At 34.8% G+C, this 13587-nt stretch overlaps 1 protein-coding gene across 1 annotated transcript in view; it reads right to left on the reverse strand.

Moving 5' to 3' along the window:
• Positions 1 to 13587, reverse strand: part of EXOC5 (exocyst complex component 5) — a 60823-nt gene that overhangs the window by 8441 nt on the left and 38795 nt on the right. The window contains exons 13-15 of the mRNA XM_043556244.1: positions 8272 to 8380; positions 3764 to 3884; positions 2445 to 2531 (exon numbers count right to left, since the gene is read on the reverse strand). Of these exons, the coding sequence (XP_043412179.1) occupies positions 2445 to 2531; positions 3764 to 3884; positions 8272 to 8380 (317 nt within the window). The remainder of the gene's footprint in view (positions 1 to 2444; positions 2532 to 3763; positions 3885 to 8271; positions 8381 to 13587) is intronic.

Here is a 13587-nt window from a genome sequence, read left to right on the forward strand (position 1 = left end):
TTCAAGTTTGAGGTTTTTGTTACCAATGATAACAAGGTCTAGCAGGATATGAGAGTAGGTAGCTAAAGTGAAGATGGTCAAGAAAATGAATGGGTCAGACACAAGGAAGTGGAAATGACCTACACTAAGGTTAAAAGAAAAACTGTGAGCCTGTTGCCCAAATTCTCAATAAATACAGGGGACTAACGTAAATGACTGAGAGATAACAGCAATAAGAAAAGATGATGTGAGCTTCAAAGGCAAAGAGGTTCTGACCTAATACCCACAGGTGGACACTGGTCTGAAAATACCAGAAGGGATCAGGTGGATGCTCTGCTTCCCTCTTTTACCCATTATCCATGGAAAATGCGTAAAAAAATTAGAAGTTCACATTCATGAGACCACTACAGATCACTGTGCTTTCAATTGGTCAACTAGTACAAAGACTTTGAGACCAAAGCTTAGAAAATTTTTTTAATATTTATTTATTTTTGAGAGACAAGTGGGGAGGGGCAGAGAGAGAAGGAGACAGAATCCAAAGCAGGCTCCAGGCTCTGAGTTTGTCAGCACAGAGCCCGATGCGGGGCCCGAACTCACAAACCGTGAGATCATACCTGAGCTGAAGTCGGACGCTCAACTGACTAAGCCACCCAGGCGCCCAAGACTCAAGCTTATATAGAAAGATATTAAGAAGATACCTAACAAATACATCTTTCCTGTACCTCTGAAAGCTTAATGTATCCAACCTCCCCACGTCCCAAATATGATTTTTAGGTATTCTGAGGCAAACCAAGAAGAAACAAATTAAGTTAATATGAGGGATTTAGGTTAGGAAAATACACACTTCTTGAAGGGATGATTATAATGTATATAAACATATTACATTATGTGAAATACTGTGTATGTATAATCTCCTGTTGTCCTGACTGAAAGCAAAAGGTAGAGGCCAGTTTTTAGGATTATTCTAAGCATATAATCAGTAAATTAAGCTCAGTAATTAATTCTATAACATGCCCTTTTCCCAGTTTTATTCTTTAACTTTATTTTTCTTTCCCTCATTATCATATACTCTACAGTATATTGATCTTAGTGAAAAGGTAATTGGGAGGTGACCTGCAAATTTGATACTACTAATAAAGTAAAAATTATTTACTTTTTCACAAATTAGAGTGAATTTCAGGCTATCCTTGTAACAGCACTGTTAACTAACTTGCACTCAAATATGCTTTGTTGAATAGAGGAGAAAGGAACAGAATTACAATATATAAAGAAGATATGCCCAAACCTAGTAGCAAGGGCTTTCGCATTTGAATCCTAGCTCTACCACTACTAACTGTGCAATCTTGAGCAAATACTTTATTTCTTTAAGCCTCCATTTCCTCATCTGTAAAACAGAAATAGTATTTTCTACCTAATAAATAACACAAGTGAAGGTCCTTAACACTGTGCCTGGCACACAGCAAAAGCTTGATAAATGGTAACTGTCATCATCATTAGTAAGTATAAGACCACCACATCATCTCAAGAAAAGAGACCCACTGCTCTATACCGTAAACAGATAATTAACTACAAAAACTGTTACAAAAATTTTTGAACACAGAGTTTGCATTCACTTAATGAAATTTACTTACAGAAAATTAGCATATTTATTTAAAGCATTTCAGACATAACCCTGAAAATTCTAAATGAAAATAAAATCCTCTATGTTACATACCATTTTTAAGGAGTTTTGAAAGAGTAGGAGAAAGAAGGAGGAGGAGAAAACGGTGGCTTCCAAGAATAGTTTTCAACTGAATCTAGTTTAAAAGAATCTAAACATACTAAAAACCATTTTCACGCTGCATTTATAATAGTGTTTTTACAAAAATTTTAAAATTTTTTAAAAAATATTTATTTTTGAGAGAGAGAGACAGAGTGTGAGGCAGGGGAGGGGCAGAGAGAGAAGGAGACACAGAATCGGAAGCAGGCTCCAGGCTCTGAGCTGTCAGCACGGAGCCCGATGTGGGGCTCGAACTCTCGAACCGTGAGCTCACGACCTGAGCTGAAGTCGGACACTTAACCGACTGAGCCACCCAGGCGCCCCTAGTGTTTTTACAATTTAAAAAATATAAGAGGCAAGGGGGGGGGGGTGCCCGGCTGGCTCAGTGGGTGGAGCATGTGGCTTTTGGAGGACTGAGAGTCCAAACCCCAAGCGGGGGTGTGGATTTTAAAATAAAATCTTTAGGGGCACCTGGGTAGCTTAGTTGGTTAAGCATCTGACTTCAGCTCAGGTCATGATCTCATGGTTCATGATTCGAGCCCTGCGTCAGACTCTCTACTGTCAGCACAGAGCCTGCTTCCAATCCGGTCTCCCTTTCTCTGCCCCTCCCCTACCTCGCACATGGTCTCTCTCAAAAATAAACATTTAAAAAAATAATAACATAAAATCTTAAAAAAAAAACCAAAAAATAAAACTAACAACTTGCCTATCAATGCCAGTATCCAATTTCATCTCCATTTGTTCAATTATTTCTTTTTTCTTCTGAAGGCATTCAGATAACTTAGGAGAAGAGCTATTCAATGTTTAAAAGGAAAAAAAAATCACATTAGTAGCCTTATAACTCTGAAAGTTTTTCATATGCATATGTATATTGTTATAAAAATTTATAAATACACAAACATACATATATATTATTTTAATTTGCTTGCAAATCCAAGAAGCACGTAAGTAGTAACTACAGTGCCCAATTCAAACTAGGAAATTATGCAGTATTACTATGCCTAATAGTCATACTAGGAAAAATTAACCATTTAGAAGAGAAGGAAGAAGAAGATTTAGATTCATTACTTTTTTTTTTAATATATGAAATTATTGTCAAATTGGTTTCCATACAAAACTCAGTGCTCATCCCAAAAGATGCCCTCTTCAATACCCATCACCCTCCCCCCCACCCCCCATCAGTCCTCAGTTTGTTCTCAGTTTTTAAGAGTCTCTTATGCTTTGGCTCTCTCCCACTCTAACCTCTCTTTTTTTTTTTTTTTTTTTTTTGATTCATTACTTTCATCTCAGAGAAGATATCCCTCAAGAATATAAATATTTGTGATTTTGAAATTTTGGGATTGTTTCATTTTCTTCTTGTTTTGTTGTTTTGTGTTTGTTTCCTTTTTAATTAAATAACAGTAAAAAACAAAACAAAAAATAAAAAACAAAAAATCCATTGGATATCTTAAGAATATAATCAATTATACTAATTAAAGTTTGGAGACTACAGCCAATCCAGTTGATTTAGCTTTCCTACACTAAAAAATAATTTTGACAATCATATTTGCCTTCTGAATGCCACCTAAATGTCAAAAACACACAAAATATTAAGGAATATGCAACTCTAACAGTTATGTGGATTCTTTGCTATGTGGCATTACAGTTCTTAAATTAGTACATTTCCTTTCAAAGTGTGATTTAGGGATTACAAGTGATCTTATCTTTAAGACTGTTTCTAGACTAATTTTTTGGCATATAAATGTTTACAATAAAATGTTTAAAATATTATCTTTTATATATTGTTCATCTTTTAATAGTACACATATAATTTTATAAGGCATGTTCACATATACTCCACCTTATTTAATCCTCACATGCTTGAAAAGTTCACATAAACTGATAGGAAAATATAAACCAAACCTTATTTAATGTCGTATATTAAAATCTGTCCTATTAATCTCATGAAATTTTTGTTGTAAGTCTTTATATGTAGAGAACATTATAATATTCACTGACATACCAACAAAAATCAATTTGACTAACCTTATTAGTGGCATAAGGTGATCATTAAACTGCTTGTCAAAAAGATGAAAAATAGTATTGGCCTGTTGCACAACATCCAAAAAATAGAGATTTGCATTCCTAGAATCTGAAGAAGGAATTCCTAAAATTGGAAGGCATGTATGTATTAGAATACACTTGAAGAAATTCATCTTGCTAACTGAAAAAATGAATGTGATATTATGAATAAAAGCAACTGCTATTTTAATAAATCAGCAATGATTTCTGTGGACAGAAAAGTAAAATTAAGCTTAATAATAAAATTAATCCTAAGTTTTTACACGCAAAGTTTCACCATCTACTCAGTTTTCATTATTTGCTGAGATAAACGAAAAATACATCAATAAATGAATCATCGTGGTCTGTATCTTTTCTTTCCTACTCTCTCATGCCCAGTGGTTCACATGAGCCATGAACCACTTCCACCATTTTTCTTATAACAAGGCCTCATTATCTCAGTTAAAATAATTTTTTTTGTTACTTTCCTGGGTTCAAATCACTTTATCTTTTCTGTTAATATATTGTTGCCAGAGTAATATATTTAAATTTACACATTTCACTCATCTTGCTCTCTATTATTTCCTCAAAAATATTCAAAGTCTCCTCGCTGTCTACAAAAAAATTCTTGATTTTTCAGCATGCTATTCAGGTGACTCCACATGCTGACTCCAAAAAAGAGAGCTGACCTCTCCAGATTTCAGATTCATCTTTTTTGTAAAAGAGCAATAGATAAACTCTAAGATACATTCTAACCTTAGATGTCTATGTTTCTAGTGAAAATTAAGAAGCATAATGGGCTAAGGAAAATATTCATACATGAGAAAATAAAAGTTTAATACCTAGAATTCTTTACGGGATGATGATTTTTTTTCAAAGTTTTAAAAATGAAAACAAAAGGGGTGCCTGGGTGGCTCAGTTGGTTAAGCGTCCGACTCTTGATTTCGCCTAAGGTCATGATCTCATGGTTGTGAGACAGAGCCCTGCGTTGGCTGCATGGAGCCTGCTTATGATTCTTTCTCTTCCTCTCCCTTTGCCCTTCCCCCACCTGTGCACATGCTTGCACACGCTCTCCCTCTTTCTCAAAAAAAAAAAAAAAAAAAGAAGATACGATAAAATCACCAAATAGTAAGAAAACTAAAGACTCCAACACAAACTTAGAAAGAAAATTAAGTCAGTACACATGTAGAAAATACCAATCCTTATTATTAATGGAAGATACAAAAGGTAGTATTTATGTGTGTTTTCAACCATTAAATTAAAGGTTTTTAAAGAATATCCAAAGGCACCTGGGTGGCTCAGTGGTTGAGCATCTGACTCTTGATTTCATCTCACATCATGAACCAGCAGTATGGGACTGAGACCTGCCTCAGGCTCTGTCCTGAGCATAGAGCCTGCTTAAGATTCTCTCTTCCTCTGCCCCTCTCCCTCACTCATGTGTGCGCTCTCTCTACATAATTAAAAAAAAAAAATCCCTTTATTCTAAAAAAATATTCAACACTATGTAAAGAATTAGTACAATCATAAAGGTCAATAACAGTGTAAATTACTGCAAAAAAAAAAAAACCCTTTTGCAAAACTGTATATGTATAGAAATTTTGAAATTGGTAACACACTTTGTGTGTGTGTGTGTTTTTGTAAGTAAACTCTGCCCTCAACGTGGGCTTGAACTCATAATTCAGAGATCAAGAGTCACATGCCCTACCAACTGAGCCAGCCAGGGGCCCCAGGTACCACACTCTGAACTGCTAATTTCACTTCTGGGATTTTATATGAAGAAAATAATTCAAAATAAGGAAAACACTCTAAGCTCTACAATGTTCACTGCAGCATTATTTATATTACTGAAAAGATTCAAGATATCTAGAAATAGGGGATAGTTATTAAGTAATATAGTAATAAAGTTTATTTAACTTTATTATATATATGCATGACAGAATTGTATTCTATCATTAGAAATAACAGCAGTAAATATTAACTAAATGGCTGCATGGAAGAAAGTTTATGAATATAAGAAACATTCTCACCCCTAAGCCCTTCCAAATTGTGAATACATACAACTATTAAAATGAAGATGCTAGATTTCCATATGAGCTTAATAACAGATCCTTCATACCATATGGATTCAAATTCATGTTATCTTTTTTCATTATCTTCTTTAATCTTCATACCTTTGAGGTATTATTACCCAATACAAATTGCCACATTAAGTCATTTGCAAATGGCAAATGTTAAATACTCGATGTCAAGATCTGCTGTAATTAGGGCACCTGGCTGGCTCAGTTGGAACAAAGCATGTGACTCTAGATCTTGGGGTCGTGAGATTGAACCCTACATTGGGTGTAGAGATTATTTAAGAAAATGAATAAACTTAAAAAAAAAAAAAGAGTCTGCTGTACTTAAAAAAAAAAAAAGCAGGCTACAAATGTTTATCTACATCATGAGAGCAAATAAAAAAATGGGTAAGAATAAACCACAAGGTTACTGAATTATGGGTGAGTATGCTTCAATGTTAAAAACTTTATGAAATGATGTGACATACAGTCAATAAACATTTTTGAGCATCTACTACGTGCTTTCTAGGTGCCAGACAATAATGGTGAATAAGACAGATTAAGATTCCTAGCCACAAGAGCATACATGCTGTTCTCTTAAAATACTGTCTCCAAATTCTCAATTCACTCCTTCACCTCATTCAGCTCTCTGGATCATGTCTCCTCAGACAGGCAGTCTCTGACCATCCTTCCTCAAAAAAAAAAAAAAAAAAAAAAAAAAAAGCCCTCTGTTCCTGAATTTCCCATCCCAATTCCCCAACACTTCTCATTAACTCTTACTCAATTTTACATTGCACTTTCTAGTCATTTGTCTATCCTTTCCCTGAGATTGAAAGCTCCACGAGTGCAGGAGTAGGCACTTAAAAGGTATGTGTTGAATTAATAATTCTGGTTAGTGGAGGCAGATGTTAACATATGAAAATTTCATTGCGAGAAGTGCTATGAAAAACATTAATTCAGTGACGAAATAATGAGTTACTGGACTGGAGAGGTGGGCTACATTGGCTAATGTGATCAGCAAAGGACTCTTTGAGAAGGTGACCTCTTAGTTGAGATCAGAGGTTGAAAAGCCAGGCATTGAAGAGCTGAAGGAAAAGGATTTGAGGGATAGGGAAACACCAAGTGCAACAAGCCTGAGTGGGAAAAAAGAATGAAGGCCAGAGCGGCTGAGGTAGTGAGAGGAAGTGCAATATGAGATGTGGATGAATACATAAGAGGAGGACAGATCAAAAGCCATGCTTTTGTGAAGTCTGTTATTATTTTCCCCCTAAAAGTAACAGGAAGTTACTAACGGGTCTTAAACAAAGAAATAATAAATAATCAAACTGACTATTATGTGGAGTCAGTACTGTGCAGAAGTGAGAATGTACACAGAAAGGCCAGTTAGGAGTAGACAGAGATGATGGTATGTATGTATATATGTATGTATGTATATATGTATGTATGTATGTATTTTAAATGTTTTATTTATTTTTGAGAGAGCGAGCGAGCTAGGGAGGGGCACAGAGAGAGGGAGACATGAATCTAAAGCAGGCTCCAGACTCAGAGCTGTCAGCACAGAGCCTGATGCGGGACTCGAACTCACAAACCATGAAATCATGACCTGAGCCGAAGTCAGACGCTTAACTGAGCCACCCAGGTGCCCTGAGATGATGGTATTTACATTAGAGTGGCATCAGTAGACCTTGAGAAGAAGTAGATGAATTTGAGTTATGTCTGCAAGTATACTAATGGGATTTGCTGATAGACTGGCTATCAGCATTCATGAAAAGGAAAAATTATGGCAACTCCTATGTTTGGGGCCTGAGCAACCCATAAATAGTAATACCTTTCAAACACATGGAGAAAAATGGGAGTCAAACAGATTTAGATGGAAGATAAAGAGCTTCATTAGGCATATGTTATATCTGAGATGCACAATAGACAGGTGGAAAGTTCAGAGGCAACTGGATTAATGGGACTGGGATTTAGGGAAGAAGTCATTATTACCCTATGAATACCAGTAAACCCGAAAGACCAAAAGCAAAAGAAAAAATTTTAATATGAATTCATTCCTTTCCAGGCTTATTTTGGAATATTTTTCTTTCTACACCTTATATTACTCAATTGCCTCAACAAGAATTGCTGTCATCCTTATTTCTGCTCCCTTGACATTTTATAACCTATAGCATTGTATTACAGTCTGCCCATATGCTGCAGTAACTTATGTAGCTTGCCCTGCCCTGCTTGATGTAAGAAATATGAGACAACTGTGTCTTTGTGTAACTTTCAGCACCTGGAAAACCCTTGCATTAAAGAAGCTCAAAAAGCATTATTCATTGCATTGAACTGAATTTGATGTATAAAGTTGAATATATATAAAACAATATTATGCATACAGTGAACTAAACATGATTAAAGAAATTTAATGCAAATTATAAGACAAATAAATATACTTACCAGCAAGTCCTGTTTCCAAAGCATAATCGATATGCTCAATACATAAAAATTCCACAAGAATGGTAAAAATTCTAAAGGCATTCCTTGGTAAATCAGAAGGATCAGAAAGCTTTAAAAAGAAAAACCAAACACATTACTCCTCAAGTCTATCTTAAAAAAAAAAAAAAAGCAACTTTTTTTTTAGCAATCAATTTTGTCTAAGATGTAGCCAGTGTTCAGATATCAAAATAACTTATACTCCCATTCCCACCCCCAATGTCTCTCTCACATACATAGACATATAGTTACAATGCTCCCTATTTGTCTACAATTCTCCTGGCTTAGACTAGATCAGTGTTTTTCTCACCTGGATTGCAATCCATTAGTGGATTGTTGACAAGAAAGAGAGGAGAGAAGAGAGAATCAATAGAAAATGAAGTACAATGTACATATTAAAACCAAATATAGTTTAATGAGATGCACATACACGCAAAACATAACACATACACAAACATACATATAACAAATGTCCCCTGGGCTGCCATGTAAAATCCACTTCCTTTTTTTTTTTTTTAATGTTTGTTTATTTTTGAGAGAGACAGAGTGAGTGGGGAAGGATCAGGGGGACAGGGGGACAGAGGATTTGAAGCAGGATCCATGCTGATAGCAGAGAGTCCAATGTGGGGCTCAAATTCATGAACTACAAGATCATGACCTAAGCCAAAGTCAGATGCTGTAACTGAGCCACCCAGGTGCCCCTGTAAAATCCATTTCTTATTGTAGGTTGTGGTGAAAGAAGTTCCAGAGTCACTAACTTTAACAAACGCTATTCTAGCAAAACTCAAAATAAGGATTCTTTATTCTACTGGGGGAGGAGATGGGGAAATCAGTAGCTGATGCACTAAACTATGACAGGCTCAAATCCCAGCTTCATCACTCCCTGGTTGAGTAAACCCTTAAGATGTTATTTAACCCCACAAGGCCTCACTTTCTCATCTGTAAGGTGGGAATACTATTAGCAGTACTTATATCCTAGTCCAGAGGTGAGAATAAAATACCAAAATGCACATAAAGTATTTTTAGCACAGCGTTTGGCACACAGTAAACTCCCAAGTGTTCATTTTGCTGTTGATGTTGCTGATGATTACTCAGTAAAAGAATTATTAACGTCACAGTGAGAAAATGAAATCTCTATTTAAAAAGTTAGAAAGTTACCTCTCAACTTCTTATAACTGCTTCCTGTATTGTTTATCAATTGATTGTTGCCTCTTTGTAGTCTCCATTCATGTACCTTTCTCAGAGTAATGATTATCATCTGATATAAAGAGGGGGGAGTTGAAATACATAGCCCACTTTAAAAGATCTATTATAAATACTGATTTGATATTACTTGATTCCCTTCCTGGTCTTCTTAATACCACTCCCCAAAGTTTATTCTTCACTACTCACTCTAACCACAACCTTCACCTCTCTTCTTTGCTCACTGATGCTCAACAGATGCCCTTAACTAGCTATAAGCTAGAAAGGTCTCAAATCAATGACCTCAGTTTCCACCTTAAAAAACTAAACAAAGAAGGGCAAATGAAACCCAAGTAGGTACCAAAAAAAGAATAAAGAGTGGAAATTGATGAAACACAAAAGAACAGAGAAAAATCAAAGATACCAAAAGCTGATTCTCTGGGAAAATCAATAAAACTGATAAACCTCTAGCTAGACTGATCAGGAAAAAAAGATACAAATTACCAATATCAAGAATGAAAAGGTGACATCACTATATATTCTACAGATATTAAAAGGACAATAAAGAACTATCATGAACAACTTAATCCCAATAAACTCAACAATTTATGTAAAATATACAAATCCTTAAAAGACACTACCAAAGTTCAATTAAAAAGAAATAGATAACCTATTTCTAAGTCTATTCAAGAAGTTGAATTTGTAGTTAAAAACCCTCACAAAGAAAACCGCAGGCCCAAATGACTTCCCTGGTAAATTCTCCCGAACATTTAAGGAAAAAATAATACCAATTTTATACAAACTCTTCCAGGAAATTGAAGAGGAAGGATTATTTTCCAACTCATTCTACAAGGCCAGTATTACCCTGACAACCAAAACTAGACAAAGACATTATGAGAAAAAAGTATATGTATTAAGTCAATATCCCTCATGAACACAAAGATTCTTGACAAAAGTTCAGCAAACCTAATCCAACAAAATATACATGGGATAACACATGGTGAACAATTGGGGTTTATCCAAGAAAGGCAAGGTTAGCTTTTGGAAATCAATGTAATTCAGCACATTAACAAAATAAAAAGAAAGCATTTGACAAAATACAACACCTAATCTTATAAAATTACTTAGAAAACTAGAAATTAAAGAATTTTGTCAATCTGATTAAGAGCATCTGTGAAAAACCTACAATTAGTATCATACTTAATGGTGAAAACACTGAATGCTTTATTCTTTTTTTTTTTTTTATGTTTATTTTTGAGTGAGTGAGTGAGAGAGAGAGAGAGAGAGAGAGGGAGGTAGGGGCATAGACAGAAGGAGACACAGAATCGAAGCAGGCTCCAGGCTCTGAGCAGGCAGCACAGAGCCCGACGTGGGGCTCGAACTCATGAAACATGAGCTCATGACTTGAGCCGAAGTTGGATGCTTCACCGGCTGAGCGACCCAGGCGCCCCTGAATGCTTTATTCTTAAGGTTAAGAATAGTACACAGTGTTTACTCAAACTGCTTCTATTTAACACTGAACTGGGGTTCTGACCAATGCAATGAGGCAAGAGAACAAAATAACAGGTTTTTATACTTGAAAGGAATAAGTAAAACTGACTTTATTGGCAGACAACATGACTGTCTACTCAGAAAATCCTGTGGAATCTACAGAAAAAAAAAAAAACTATTAGAACTAATAAGTGAGTTTAGGTAGGTTGCAGGTACAAAATCACCATATAAAAATCAACTGTTTTTCTATACACTAACACAGAGTATCAAAAATACAAATTAAGAAAATACTACTGACATTACATTAAAATAGCACAAAAAATACTAAACACTCAGGGATAAACCTTGTGTGCTAAGAATTAGAAAACATTGCTAAGGAAAATTAAAGAAGATCTAAAAAAATGGAGAGATATACAATGTTCATAGACCAAAAACTCAATATTGTTAAGATGTTAATTGTCCACAAACAGAACTACAGATCCAATGCAATCAAAATCAAAATTTCAAACTTTTTTCCCCTGAGACTGACAAACTGATTATAAGACATATGAAAATATTAGAGGACTTATACTACCTGACTCAAGACTTATAGTGATCAAGACAGTGTAGTCTTAGCACAAAGACAAGCAGGTCAATGGAACAGAGTCCAGAAATAGATCAACATATAAACTCTCAAATGGTTTTTGACAACGGTTCCAAAGCATTTGGTGGAGAAAAGATAGCTTTTCAATAAATAATGTTTAAACAGCTGGATACTAAATGCAAAAAACAACAACAACAAAAAACCCAAAACAAAAAAAACCCCACCTCTGATCACATGACATGCATAAGTTAACTCAAAACTGATTAAAGACCTAAATGCAAAATCTTAAACTATTAAACTATTAGAAGAAAACATAATAGGAAGTCTTTGTGTCCTTGGGTTAGGCCAAGATTTCTTATATATGATACCAAAAATTCTGATACCATCCATAACAGAAAAGTGTTAAATTGGATTTCACCAATATTAAGAACTTCTCATCATCCATATTTCATCAAATGAAACACTACTGTTAAGAGATTAAAAAGACAAGCCACAGACTGAAAACATTTGCAAATCACATATCTGATAAATGAAATGTAACCAGAACACAGAACTCTCAAAAAATAAGAGAACTCAATTTTTAAAATGTACAAAAAATACCTCAAATATATACAAATAGCAAATAAACACATGAAGACAGTCAACATCATTAGTCGTTAGGAAAATGCAAACTGAAATCATAATGAGATATCACTATCCACCATTAGATTGTCTAAAATTAAAAAGACTGATCATACCAAATGTTGGAGGTCATGGGGAAGCAAATGCAACTTTCACATATTGCTGGTGGGAATGTCAAATGAAACCACCACCTTGGAAAACAGTATGGCAGTTTCTTTAAAAGAAATACCACATGACTCACCTGTATTACTACTAAGTATATATCCAAGAGAAATGAAAGCTTATGTCTGCATAAAGACACATGCATGAATGTTCACAGCAACTTCATTCATTAATAGTCAAACAATGAAATCAATCTGAATGTCTATCAATAGGTAAATACATAAACTGTGGTATACTCATGCAAAAACATACTACTCAGCAATAAAAAGGAACATAGTAAATAATATACACAACATGGATGAATTCTTAAAGAATCATGCTGAAAAAGCCAGAAACACATGTACATATATTCTATATACCATTTATAAAATATTATATTATAATACCCTATATACCATTTATAAAAGAATTCTAGAAAATTAATCAACCTCTCGAAGACATCCTATTTCGCTTTCAAGACTCAGTCCTCAAATGTCGACTTCTTTTTGAAAATGAATCTACAGTGACATAAAGCTGTTCAGTCTCATGCAAATGAGAACAGAAGTGGAGGGAGAGGAAAGGGAGATTATAAAAGGACAAAGGAAACTTTTTGGGGTACTGGATCTGTTATCTTGATTGAAGTTATAGCTTCAGAAATGTAGATATAACTTATCAAAGTTATCAAATCATGTGGTTTAAATACATGCAGTTTACTGAATGTCAAAGATATCTGGAAGTTATTTTTTAAAAAAGGAAAAAAAGGACCAATTACACTGCCCTTTTTAATTTTAATATTTTAATTTTGTTTAAATCCAAGTTAACATAGAGTGTAACAATGGTTTCAGGAGTAGAATTTAATGATTCCTTACTTACATGTAACACCCAGTGCTCATCCCAACAAGTGCCCTCCTTAATGCCCATCACCCACTTAGCCCACCCTCCCCCACTCAACACAGCTCCAGCAATCCTCCGTTTGTTCTCTTTAAGAGTTTCTTATGGTTTCTACTTCTATTTTTCCATCCTTTCCCCTAGGTTCATCTGTTGTTTCTTAAATTCCACATATGAGTGAAATCATATATTTGTCTTTGACTGACTTATTTTGCTTAGCATAATACTCTCCAGTTCCATCCATGCTGTTGCAAATGCCAAGATGTCAGTTTTGATTGCCTAGTAGTATTCCACTGTATATATACCACATCTTCTTTATCCACTCATCAGTCGATGGACACTTGGGCTCTTTTCATAATTTGGCTATTGTTGAT

This window comes from Prionailurus bengalensis, chromosome B3 (assembly GCF_016509475.1).
Source record: "Prionailurus bengalensis isolate Pbe53 chromosome B3, Fcat_Pben_1.1_paternal_pri, whole genome shotgun sequence".
NCBI classification, from domain to species: domain Eukaryota; kingdom Metazoa; phylum Chordata; class Mammalia; order Carnivora; family Felidae; genus Prionailurus; species Prionailurus bengalensis.